This window comes from Oreochromis niloticus, unplaced genomic scaffold, assembly GCF_001858045.2.
Source record: "Oreochromis niloticus isolate F11D_XX unplaced genomic scaffold, O_niloticus_UMD_NMBU tig00007314_pilon, whole genome shotgun sequence".
NCBI lineage: Eukaryota > Metazoa > Chordata > Actinopteri > Cichliformes > Cichlidae > Oreochromis > Oreochromis niloticus.
Window position 1 is genome coordinate 90,605 of NW_020328480.1, and position 13,883 is coordinate 104,487.

A 13,883-nucleotide genomic window follows, 5' to 3' on the forward strand; every position below is an offset into this window, starting at 1 on the left:
AGCGTCACCCTCGCGGAAGCCGGTATACCCGCCGAATTGACGTGCATTTATTGAGACTTTCAGCCCCAGTTAGGCCAATTATGGATCTTTGGATCCACATTATGGTAGCAGCTCCACCGTGAACTCTGTTAACCCTTTGACTGCCTGCTCAACCATTTGGTTGAGCATATACATTTGTTTGTTTGATTGTGATCATTATTGACCTAAAGTATTAGAAAATATGGACAAATAATTCTTTCATTGTATTTTTCTTGGTGAGGCAGTCAAAGGGTTTTAAAGACAAACCGCTCACGCCTCACAGATGACAGCTTACAGTCCTGCGTAAAGATGACTTCGTACAGCCCCGATTAGCACACACGGTTGCTGTACGCATACAGCCGAATGTAGCTTTGCAGCACACAGCAGGACACACACCAACACAACAGCATAGATAGCACAGACGTAAATTGCGGGTCCCGCTCAGGTGCGTTCGCCTCCCTTGCAGCGGCGCTGCAGACCACGCCCCGCGGCACGCATTAACCAGGTAAAATACATGTTTAGGCAGAATTTTACAAATATCTATTTTTAATTTTTCAGTAGCATAGTGCTTTTTTACCAATTAATTTTTAAAAGTCAGGTCAAGGCTCTAAAAGCCCAAAGGCGATATAAGGGTGGCGGCTCACAACAGTTTTTGTTTGCTACGTGGATCATTTTAGTTCAGCTGGGTGTCTTTGCTTTTGTTATATTGCTTTAAGAGTTCAAAATGTGTTAATTACATAAAAAATTGTAATTTTCTCTGTAGCACTTCATGGATTTAGGCAACACACCTTAGTTGTTCACACAAAGCATAAAGGTAAAAAAACAATATGTACAGTGTTATCTTAATTTTAGATGTCAATAAGTATTTGCGACTCCCAGTGTTTTCTTTTGCGATTTTCTACTCTCAGCATTTCATCCCTAGCTGCTCCTCTATGGCGAAGCCCTTGTTTGCCCTCACTGCTGGACAAAAGAGGAGAGGGAGAGTTCAAACAGGCATCAATGCTACAGAAAACTGAGGCCCTCTGACTGGACAGATGAATGTGATGCAGCTCTGTCTAATCTGAAAGAGAAGCTGTTGAATTTTGTAGTCCTTACACATCCAGACTTTTCTTTGCCTTTCATATTGTCCATTGATGCTTCATTAGATGGGCTCGGTGCTGTATTGTCACAAATACCAGCCGGACAGCAGAAAGCCCGTCCAATTGCTTTTGCCAGTAAGATCCTGAGCGATGTGATGCTATGGATGTTAAGGCAATCTTGGATTGTCACAGTGAGTGGGATCTGGCTGCTGAAACAAGGGCTGTGAAACTGTTCCAGTCAGTTCAGGACCTAGTGTTGCCAGGACAGGAGTCATTTCCTGTGTCCACACTAGAGGAACTCCAGCATAGCCAGGAACCTGATCCCAGTATTTCAAGGATCTTACCATTTGTCATATGGAGACGGCGACCTTCCAGGCGTGAAAGGCCAGGATTTGATGCGAAAGCCATGGTGTTATTTAAACAGTGGGAGAGGCTTAGAATCCAAAATGGAGTTCTCTATCGGATCACAAAGGACCCCCTGAGTAAACAAAGGAGACATCAGTTTGTTTTGCCTGAAAGTCTCAGAGCAAAGGCATTGAACGGTGTCCATGATATTGCAGGACATCAGGGGCAAGCGAAGACTTTATATCTGGCAAGACAACGGTTCTTTTGGCCGAAGATGGAGTCTGATATAAAGGAGTATGTCAAATGCTGTCAAAGATGCATCCTGGCCAAAACACCAGAACCCTCTGCTCGAGCCCCACTTGAGAGCATCAGAACCTCCGCTCCTATGGAGTTGGTGTGTTTGGATTTTTGGAGTGCAGAGGATAGTAAGCAGCGCTCAGTAGATGTTCTTGTCCTTACAGATCATTTCACTAAGCTAGCCCATGCCTTCCCTTGCACAAACCAGACTGCAAAGCAGGTGGCTAAGAAACTATGGGACCATGTTTTCTGTGTGTATGGGTTTCCTGAGCGGATTCACTGCGATCAGGGACCAAATTTTGAAAGTGAGCTCTTGGCAGAACTGCTCAAGTTCTCGGGGGTCTCCAAATCCCATACTACGGCATACCATCCCATGGGAAATGGAGGGACTGAGAGGTTTAATAGGACACTTGGCAACATGCTTAGGTCCTTGCCCCTCAGAAAAAAGAACAAGTGGCCTCAACAAATACAGAATCTGACATTTGCATATAATGCAACTGTACATGAGACCACGGGTTTTGCCTTCATGAGGCAGCTAGGATTGCCCAGACTCATGCCATCAAGGAACAAGACAAACAGGCAAAAGGATATAACAGAAAAGTAAAGGGCACTCATTTGAACATAGGAGACAAGGTACTCATTGCAAATAAGGGCGAGAGAGGAAAGAAGAAACTTGCTGACAAGTGGGACGCAACAGTGTACACAGTCAGAGACAGAAATTTGCAGACTCACACATACAAGTTGGAAGATGACAGTGGCAACATAAAGGTGGTACATCACATCCTGGTTTTGAATATCAGCTTCCTGCCAGTAGTGACAGCTGAACTGGGTGACACTGGATCAGAGGAAGGGTCATGTGCATCAGACCAGTTAGACTCCTTGGATGAGGAGACTGCAGAGGACAGGACCAGTGCTTGGATCAACTCGGATGATGATGAGAGTCAGGAGACCTTGAGTGAGGGACTCTCAAGATTGGATAAGTCAAGTCAGCAAGCTCCAGTGGTGTTTGCAGGGGATTCAACCCAGTGTTCCCTGGTAGGAGAGGACTGCCCAGACAGAGACACAGACTTGGACAGTTTGGTAGCAGAACCTGACTTAGACTCTCCGTCTGTGTTAGATACACTTTCAGAAACTGCACTCACCCACTCGCATCCATCAGGCACAGATTGTGATGCACACACCGAGCCCCTACCAGTAGCCCCAGTGCATGTTGCCGATGCACAGATGTCTCCAACGGATGTGTGTCATGATGTGGGTCCCCAAGAACAGCCACGGGCAGGCCCGGACAATGTTGTCATGACGCGAGCCGGCCGAGTTAGTAAAAGAGTTGATCGACTCATTGAGTCCATGGTTCAAAAGCCTTTTGGCTTTAAGCGTTTGGCGAATTCAGTTAGCAGAAGGTCTCAGTCTCTTCTTACGCTGTTTTAAGTGAACCCAGGTGTTTAGAGATCTTTCGGTTTTTTTTGGTTCTAAGGGACAGTGTCATTATGGCACAATTAGATACATAATATGTTTTAAGGTAATTGATGTGTGTGGACGGCTGGGAATGTGTGTGGTGTAAATGGCATCACACTGATCTAACGGTGCGCACACACCGAACGCAAAAGAGGCGGCCAGAGCGTCAGGTTCACATGTAAAGTCAATGGAAAGAGCACGATGACACGCGATTGCGCATCCGGCGAAAGTGCGAAGGCAGATTTGCGTCGGGAAAACGCCAAAACCCGTGAAACGCGCGTCAGTGTACCGCGTGGGGCGCGTGTGACTTGCGAAAGAAAACCACGCGTGTCAGATTGTGTGTTGCATTTTGTGCACACGCTCGAGTCGGAAAATATGAACTCCGGTGTCAAATCACGCCCCGACAACCAATCAGGAGCCTGGTGACGTGGCTGTAACTAGGTCAAAGGGGCAGATCCAGTCACTCAGTATGGAGGGAAAGCTCATCAGTGCCGTGGCTAATCATCCAGAGCTAAATGATGCTAGTTGCTACTTCTACCGAGACAGGAATAAAACGGACCTAGCTTGGAGGCACATTAGTGAGGAGATTGGGCAACCTGGTAAGTTCATTCATTCTGCTTTTTAATTTCCAGACTGACCCGATGGAACCGTGCAAAAGCTAGCAAGCCCGCCTACTGTCCCGATATTTTCCAACTGATGTACAAATACCTTTCCGCTAACAAGATATTGTGTTTATTCAGAGGACATCTGCAGCACAACACATCTGGCACAACTTCCTCCCACATTTCACGCGCGTGGTAAGATGCAATTTTGAGGCGACAGGTGTTGAGGTGCGAATGTGCACGCGTCACATTAGGGGCATTCAGGGCGTTTTTGCTCGCCTCTTTCGCGTCCGGTGTGAACGCACCGTAAGAAAGGATGAGGCCTGATCACCCTCATGCTCTTTCTGAACCTATCTGGTAGGTGGCTTATACAGCTGAGACTAGAGCTTATAGCTCGGAGGTTTAAACCCATGCCTAGGAGCCATAAATTCTGTAGATTTGTCCCTGTGTTCCAGTTAGATTGTTCACCTGACTGTTCTGGATTTTGGTGAAATCTAGGAGGGGTGGATGTAACGGGTGTATTAAAAAATAATTTATATTTCACCAAAGATCCATCCTGCGGTGTTATTTTGCTTTGTCAGTATTGGTTATGTATATGTGTTTATTTATATATGTTTATTTTCTGTATTTATATTTTGGGAGCTTTTATTTTGTTTGTGTGACCTTTGACTTCCCACGAAGTCACTTCCTGTAGCTGCGCGCTATTTTCCTCAGTCGCCTAGAGGTCCCGCTGAGGAGAGGTGAGCGTACGCTAGTGTTCTCAGTTACAGAGTGAATAAACACAGTTAAAGTAACTAAAAGTAATTCAAACACTGCTTGTTCCCTTTGTACATTTTGTCTCACAGTTCTGTTAGATGTTTTAGTGTGAATTATTGTTTCTCTGTCGAGTACAGCACTTTATTGTATCATGCTAGTTAGCCATTTTCAGATGAGAGCATATAAGCATGCAGGTGGCTTCTCATGTGGTCCGCTATCCTTCTCTCTCCCTTAAAGGTGTACATGCAGAAGTCCAGTAAAGTGAAGTCGCTGTACTGTTTTATTTTTATTATAAACAGGTATGTGAGCTCCCTCTTTTATTTTTGTGTCATGTGTACTGGTTATATTTTTTATTTGTGATTCATGTTCACTGTTTCAACTTACTGTTAGATATATGTAACAAAAAAAAATATGTAAAATTGCCACTGGTAAATGAAGTCTCCCTAAACTATAATTTTGTTGTTGAGGTAATTGTCACTATATGGTCACGATGAAGTGCATTTTCATTTGTTACATATGATTATAAATACATTTTAGCAGTATTATTTGTTAATTGGATTTGTTGTGATGTTGCACCTCAGTTGCCTAGAGGTCCCGCTGAGGAGAGGTGTACATGCAGAAGTCCAGTAAAGTGAAGTCGCTGTACTGTTCTATTTTTATTTTCAACAGACAGTTCAGAGAGAATAAATCCGCCCAGCTGGCACAGTGAGAGCTGACTCCTCTGGTCATTCGCACAACACAACGCAGAGAGCTAGCGGCACTCATAGTTTAAGGCCAGACCGGCTACATATATATACATACACACACACACACACATACATACATATATGACGGTGCAGTTACTGCAGCGTCACTTACAGAGATCTCACCTAGGAAGCACACATCACAATACTTTTGTATATTAAAGTCCAGCCTCACAATACGTAAGCAGATGTCATAATATGCGTCAGTTTTTTTACTTCTATAACTATTCTGTCCCTCCTGTTATTTCTAAGATATGCTTTTATAAGTTTGTTATATAGCAGGTCATAATCATCCGTTCTGTAATTAATTGTAGTAACATGTCAGAAAAATATGTTTATTCCTGATCTTGTCTGGTCAAAGCCTGCCATCTAGTGGGTTTACAGGGTAGCGCCATGTTTGAGCGCAAGCAGTGATTTTCTCCCAGCGCTCGACAGGGAAGGTCCATTTCTCTGTGTCTCTGTAAATTCCTGCATCTGGCGCTCTTGAAAAGGCATAATCTGTAAGTGTGGCAAAACGATTGATTGTTCTCACTTATTAGTACCTTGTTCAGCAAAGTAATGAGTTTGTTGTGTGTTTAGCAAGTCTGTTACATTACTAGCATAAGCTAGCTGTTAGCCCTTTGTTTAGCCTGCCAGCATAAAACATACCAGCATGTGCCGTTAGCTGTATCTCTTGAAATGCTACGCGGGTGCAGTGTTGATACTGAGATTGTGTAGTGACTGTTTGCATAAGTCAACAGTATTTAATGTAATCTTTGTGTATTTTTATGGAGAGTGAATATGCTGTATTCTGTTTCTGTTATTACAGTTTTACAAATGAAAAATATGGATCAGTAAAGCTCTGAAGAATGCCACACGGTTTCCTGAGTGTTTACTGAAGCCAGTTAATGTTTAGCTCTCTGCATAAGCTGGATAGGGACATTCGGCTGAGGGCAGAAGAATAACACTTAAAAACCGTCCTCATCGTCTCACACTCGATGTGTTTCCTGCTGTTTTTTCTCCTCGTACACGTCTCTGAAACATCCAGAGTACATTCTGTGCTAATCTCACTGAGCAGGCGTACAGGCACAGCCAAATGTCTCTAATCTTTGCCCTAGAAACAAGTCTAATATGTATCTCTGTCTGTGAGCGAGTTTGCATTGACCCTCAAAAGACTGAATGCCAACTCTCATGAGCACATTTGCAATGTGTGTATGAAAATAAGTATAAATACTTATTTAATAAAAGCTCACAACATACCACTAATAAAAGGCCGGTTAGAATAATGTATTTCCCACAAATCACTGCCTCTGTTTGTATCTCTGTCACTGCAGGACCAACGTGGATCGAGAAGTCAGCGCTCTCAGGAGGCCGACAATTTTGTTGAAGAAAGAAGTGGAAGAAAAAAATACAACCGTGACGAGTTTGGGAAAGATTTCACTGTGAAAGCTTCCCTAAAAATGCATCAGGTCATCCACACAGGAGAGAGACCGTTCAGCTGTGGAGACTGTGGAAAGTTTTTTACCGAGTCTGGAAAGTTAAAAACACACCAACTCATCCACAGTGGAGAGAGACCGTTCAGCTGTGACGAGTGTGGAAAGTCTTTTACGCAGTCTGGACACTTAAAAACACACCAACTCATCCACACTGGAGAGAGACCGTTCAGCTGTGGAGACTGTGGAAAGTCTTTTACCGAGTCTGGAAACTTAAAAACACACAAACTCATCCACACTGGAGAGAGACCGTTCAGCTGTGGAGACTGTGGAAAGTCTTTTACGCAGTCTGGACACTTAAAAAGACACCAATTGATCCACAGTGGAGAGAGACCGTTCAGCTGTGATGAGTGTGGAAAGTCTTTTACCGAGTCTGGAAGCTTAAAAGACACCAACTAATCCACACTGGAGAGAGACCGTTCAGCTGTGGAGACTGTGGAAAGTCTTTTACCACGTCTGGACACTTAAAAACACACCAACTGATCCACAGTGGAAAGAGACCGTTCAGCTGTGGAGACTGTGGAAAGTCTTTTACCACGTCTGGACACTTAAAACACACCAACTAATCCACAGTGGAGAGAGACCGTTCAGCTGTGACGAGTGTGGAAAGTCTTTTGCCCACTCTGGAAGCTTAAAAACACACAAACTCATCCACACTGGAGAGAGACCGTTCAGCTGTGGAGACTGTGGAAAGTCTTTTACCGAGTCTGGAAGCTTAAAAAGACACCAACTAATCCACAGTGGAGAGAGACCGTTCAGCTGTGACGAGTGTGGAAAGTCTTTTACGAGCATTTCACACTTAAAATCACATCAACTCATCCACAGTGGAGTTAAAGCGTACACCTGTGATCAGTGTGGCAGAGCTTTTACTCACAGTTACAGCTTACAGAGTCATCTAGTTACCCACTCTGGAATTAAAGCGTACAGCTGTGACATTTGTGGAAAAACTTTCAGCCGGATAGGGAGCCGAAATATTCACCTACGCATTCACACCAGACATGATGTGTACAGCTGTGATCAGTGTGGTAAACAGTTTACTACAAACACAGAGTTACGACGTCACATGTTTACCCACACTGAGGAACGACCTTATAAATGTGACCTGTGTGAGAAGACTTTTAAATCTCCACGTTACCTGAAAAGACACCAACAGATCCACACCAGAAAGACTCTACAAGTGCAGTTACTGTGAGGTATGTATTTATATTTTTATCTTGTCAGCCCGACTGTTTGAAACAACTCATGTTCAACTCAAGCTCATCAAATTGTGTTAGCATGTTAGCAATTCTACTCGCAGCTCTGAATGATTATTCAGACTCTAATCACAGGTTTTTAGGGATAGTGTTTGAGAATTGTGTTATTGTTATTGTAGCATTAAACTAGTATTACTTTAATGTTTTTACTCTTGTAGTTTTTATAGCACATTAAATTGAGCTGAGTGTGATAATGTAAACAGTAAAATGTAATTGGACTTTGGCAGAGATGCTCTTTATTTCAGGTGACGTTCAGGATAAGTCAGAAGGACTGACTTACACTGTCTTTGTGTTTTTGTTTAGAAGCAGAGCGACACAGATGGATCAAGTTCTCAACCCTGTCATCGCTGTGGGAAAGACTTTTGTTGTGACCTTTGTGGAAAAACTTTAAGTCATTGAAGGACTCTGAAAATACATCAACGTAGACACACTGGAGACAAAATGAACTACTGTAAAGAATGCGGGAGAGGCTTCACCACTTCAAAGGACTTCAAACAATATGAACTCCTTCACAGTGGCGTTAAAAAGCATGTCTGCGATCAGTGTGGGTCATCCTTCATCAGTGCACGTCAGCTTGAAAGCATAAACGAGTCCACACATGAGAGAAACCATACAAGTGCAGACACTGTGACAAAACCTTTTCACAATCATGTGATCATACTAAGCATGAACGCAGACACATGAAAGAGAACTTCATCACGGCGCCCCCCGTGTGCGGCAGCCTGTTACAGCAGCTCTGCTCGTTCTGAGTTTCTTTCTTTCTTATTTTTTTCTTCTCGTAATTTTTTTATAACTAACGTATTAGTAATTAGATAACAAATTTCCCACGTGTGGGACTAATAAAGGTTATCTTATCTTATCTTATCTGTGAAAGAGTTTGAGTAATCTCAGTTCATACTCCACTCAGAAACGATTTCATGTTACAAATAAACTGTTACGTCTTGATTCCTGCTTTTACGTTAATCTTGTAAACAGTACATTTGCATAACGACTGAAACCGGCCCAATGAATGAACAATGGGCTGTGAGGTCAATTTCTTCATCATTAATATGCAAATTCTTATGAGCATTGATCAACAACCACTGGTCAATGGCCATGAGTACCATTCGCAGAGTAAAAATTTGCATAATGATTATGACGTTTACTGTTACCAATGTTCAAAAACATTTACTAAATTATCTTCTCTGTGCAAACATCAGCGTGATGCAGGACTGAAATCATTGCCATCTCTGGATCACAGTGAATCTGCAGAGACAGAAAGATCCTCTTCTGGTTTCAGCGTCAGACTTAAACCCTTGAGATCCGGCTCCACAGAGTTCAGGTGGAGTCTTCTGTAAAGATCTGATGAGGCAGCTATGAATGAAAATGTGCCCCTTGTTACATTTTAAGCTTTCTAAACTGTTCTACTGTAGTGTTTGTGTTGAGTGGTTCGCTTTGTTCCAGCAGTTTGATTAAGAAATCTGTTTCCTGTTATATTTTTATTGAATGCATTGATCCATGTGTTCTGCAGTTTTTTTTCAGCTTGTTTGTGTAATGAAATCCTGCAACAATTAAACCAAAATTTTATATGTTAAATAAAGAAATGGTTTACTGACAAACAGTTTGAGCCGTGTTGTCATTTCCTGTATATCAGAGCAACACCTGAAGTGACCAGTGTTTAAAGTCAGAGTCAAATTTTGTGTCAGCATGACCTTGTGAAAACTGCTTGGCGATGCTTCACTACGTTATCTGCTAACTTTTAGGGTGTAGAAGGACGAAACTCCAGGGTGACCAGTGGCAGGAGCTTCCTGATGCAGAGAGTTGAGTGTGGGGGATATAAAAGAGAAGCTGAGGCATCCCAAGGTTAAAGCTGGCATAACTGAACTTTAATGTTTGATGTGTGTTTTGGCTCTCCTGCGCGCAGTAATTAATAGCTTGAACACAGCAGAGCTTGATATAAAGACCTGGGTGACAACTAACTTTATGCTGCTGATTATACTTGGCCCTAAAATACCTAGAAATATGGTATCTAACCAGATACTTGCTCTGGATGGCATTACCTTGGCCTCCAGTAACACCTTGGAGTAATATTTGACCAGGACATTAAACAAATATATGTAGGGCTGTGTGATGAACCAAGTTGAAAAAGCAGAAGGAGTCACAAGAATTATTAGAAAAACAAAGTTTTCATTCATTTAACCCAAATATTATATTTACAAAAGTAATTAATGTTAAGCTCATAAAAAATGTCAAAGAAACAAAACTGAACTCAGGCAAAGAACTGCAAACTTAACAAACCAAATGACTGCACAAAGAAATATAACTGACCTAAACAAACATAACTGACCTAAACATGAAATGGCACAGAAGGGTAAATATATTGTCTGATCAGACCACTACGACACACGAGGAGTTTTTCCTTTCCAGTCACCTTTCTCACTCACTATGTGTTAATAGACCTCTCTGCATTGAATCATATCTGTTATTAATCTCTGTCTCTCTTCCACTGCATGTCTTTAACCTGTCTTCCTTCGCTCACCCCAACCGGTCGCAGCAGATGGCCCCGCCCCTCCCTGAGCCTGGTTCTGCTGGAGGTTTCTTCCTGTTAAAAGGGAGTTTTTCCTTCCCACTGTCGCCAAAGTGCTTGCTCATAGGGGCTCATATGATTGTTGGGCTTTTCTCTGTATCTACTGTACAATATAAAGCGCCTTGAGGCTACTTTTCTTGTGATTTGTCTCTATATAGATGCAATTGAATTGAATTGAATTGGTTCTTTAGTATTTCTAAAGGGTTAAACTGCTCCCTCACATCTGCTTCATGAATATGAAGGGTTGTGGTGGGAGAAGGCGGTGTGAAATCCTCATAGGTGTGAAGTAAGGAGGTTGCTCCTGTGGGTGAAGTCTTTCATAGCATTAATTGCTTTGTTGTGGGGGGAGTGGGGAAGGTGGGGGGTGGGGTGGCTGTAGCTGGGGGTTGCTGTAGCTCAGGAGGTAGAGCAGGTCACCTACTGATCGCAAGGTTGGAGGTTCGATCCCTCCAGTCTGCATGCCAAGTGTCCTTGGGCAAGATACTAACCCCAAGTTGCTCTCCGATGCATCCATCAGAGTATGAATGTGTGTGTGAGTGTAGTTAGAAAGCACTCAGTATAGAGGTATTGCTAAAGAGGTATTGCTTGTGAGAATGGGTGTGAGTGGGTGAATGTGGTGTGTTGTATACAAGTGCTTTGAGTACTCCGGGAGAGTAGAAAAGCGCTATATAAGAATCAGTCCCTTTACCATTACTCTATTGTTGGAGAAGTCTCTATTGAGTTGTGAAAGCTGCTTGATGTCTCATCAAACCGTTGAGGGCGTTGGCCAACAGTGGAGTGGGGCTGTGTGCTTCCTGAAGTGAAAATCTGGCATTTAAAGATGAATGGGAAAGACTCGCTCACAGCTGACTAATGAACATTTGAATATAATCTTATATTTAAAACACTGACAGGATGTTCAAGTCAGTGCAGTACTTCTTGTGTTTAATAACCACCAACCATCTACAACTACAGACATAAGTAATTAGAGTTTAATTATCAAAAGACGAACAAATTAAATAAAAAAAATTGAAGTTGGACCTGGGGCTTAGCTGCACTTCTATGTAAGATAAGATAAGATAAGATAAGATGGCCTTTATTAGTCCCACAGGTGGGAAATTTGTTTTGTTACAGCAAAAGTGCAAAGTTATGTAGCAGAAATTAGAAAACGCTGGAATGCAATAAAATAAAATAAAATAAAATACTATATACAATAGAATAAAATAGAAATACAAATACTATATACAACTGAGTAGGAAAATACAAAAACACAACTTCGTCAGAAGAAGAATTGCACATATAGCAGTCTTATTGCACATGTGTGGGTTTGTGTGTTTGATCAGCTGCAAAAGTCTTTATTGTAGAGTCTGACAGCAGTGGGGAGGAAAGACCTGCGAAATCTCTCCGTCCCACACCGTGGGTGCCGCAGTCTCCCACTGAAGGAGCTGCTCAGTGCCTTCACAGTCTCATGCATGGGGTGGGAGATGTTGTCCATCAGGGATGACAGCTTAGCCACCATTCTCCTGTCACTCACCACCTCCACTGGGTCCAGAGGGCCTCCCAGAACAGAGCTGGCCCTTCGGATCAGCCTGTTCAATCTCTTCCTGTCCCCAGCAGAGATGCTGCCTCCCCAGCAGACCACACCATAAAAAATGGCTGAGGCCACCACAGACTCATAGAAGGTCTTCAGGAGTGGGCCCTCCACTCCAAACGACCTGAGTCTCCGCAGCAGGTACAGCCTGCTCTGCCCTTTCCTGTAGAGGGCGTCTGAGTTATGAGTCCAGTCCAGTTTGTTGTTCAGATGAACACCAAGGTACCTGTAGCTGTCCACAGCCTCGATGTCCATACCTTGGATGTTCAGTGGTTGCAGTGGAGGATGCTTGTGCCTGCGGAAGTCTACCACCAGCTCCTTGGTTTTACTGGCATTGATCTGGAGGTAGTTCAGCTGGCACCAGTCCACAAAGTCCTGAGTCAGTCCTCTGTACTCCTTGTCGTCCCCATCAGTGATGAGGCCGACTATTGCAGAGTCATCAGAGAACTTCTGCAGGAAGCACTGGGTGGAGTTGTGGGAGAAGTCTGCAGTGTAGATGGTGAAGAGGAACGGAGCCAGAACCGTTCCCTGTGGGGCCCCCGTACTGCAGACGACCCTGTCCGACACACAGCCCTGAGTCCTCACATACTGTGGTCGGTCAGTGAGGTAGTCCAAAATCCAGGTAGTGAGGTGATGGTCCACTCCTGAGTTCTCCAGCTTGTCCTTCAGAACCGAGGGAAGAATAGTGTTGAAGGCACTGGAGAAATCAAAGAACGTGATTCTCACAGTGCTCCCAGCGGTCTCCAGGTGAGCGAGGGAACGATGTAGGAGATGAATGATGGCATCTGTGAAAAGATTTTGTTTATTATTCAAATATGCTTTGCTTGTGATTGTGTAAACTCTGAATGACGATTCACCCTGATAAACATGAAGCCTTGCCTATGCTTATCAAATGCCTGTGAAGACAAGTTCCTGTGTAAAGAAGAACGGAAAATGCCACTTAAGCAGACGTTTAGTATAGTACGGACAGAATGTTTAGTAAGATATGCATTTGTCAGTTAAGCAATCTATATTCTGAGAACAGGCGGAGACTGCCTCCGTCTGCTGTGTAACCTACATGCCTATATAACCTGCAATAAAGAAGAGTACTGGGTGACTGTCTCTTGAGACGCTCACCCCATGTACATGTGATTGATTATATTGTCTCACTGTGTCTCTGTTTTACTTTGGCAGCCTTCTATTTGGGAGATTTCCTCCAACATTTCTTGGTCCTTCGAAGCCGGATGAGACAGCCTATTTAAAGCAGCTCTCACAGAAAGCACCTCACCAGGTCCCGTCGGTGCGAGAAGCCCACGTTGAAGTCTGCCGGCAGCTCACGCACTAGGTGTGTGATAAAACCCAAGAGCGTGAATTCGGGTCTTGGTCAACGTTTTACAAGTGGTCCGCACCGTCGGGGGCTGATCAGGTGCATCTGAAGAAACCAGCGCCATGGTAAGACAGACTACTTTGAGATAATAAAGGTTTGCGCAAAAACGAAAACGAAACTTAAGACTCGTCCAAGACAGACTGGAAGCATTAAGCTCGTCTTGAGGACTGGTAGTCAGCTCGCCCGCAGAGGGTTGGAAGCACTAAAATAAATATTGAGCTCGTCATAAGTGATTGGTAGCTCCCCGAAAGGGTAAAATAGGCCTAGCTCGCCCACAGTGGCTGGAAGCACTACGCTCGCCTTAAGAGGCTGGTAGCGTGAACGCGCGTTAAAACTGTCTGTCTTTTATTGTCTTTTTTGG

General features: G+C 43.5%; 1 protein-coding gene across 2 annotated transcripts in view; it reads left to right on the top strand.

Moving 5' to 3' along the window:
- Positions 1 to 8,572, top strand: part of LOC109200527 (putative uncharacterized zinc finger protein 814) — a 32,582-nt gene extending 24,010 nt beyond the window's left edge. For both annotated transcript variants that reach the window (XM_025904829.1, XM_019356126.2), the window contains 2 exons: positions 7,793 to 7,960; positions 8,324 to 8,572. In XM_025904829.1, coding sequence (XP_025760614.1) covers positions 7,793 to 7,959 — 167 coding nt within the window. In that variant the 3' untranslated portion in view covers position 7,960; positions 8,324 to 8,572. The remainder of the gene's footprint in view (positions 1 to 7,792; positions 7,961 to 8,323) is intronic.
- Positions 8,573 to 13,883: the final 5,311 nt, after the last annotated feature.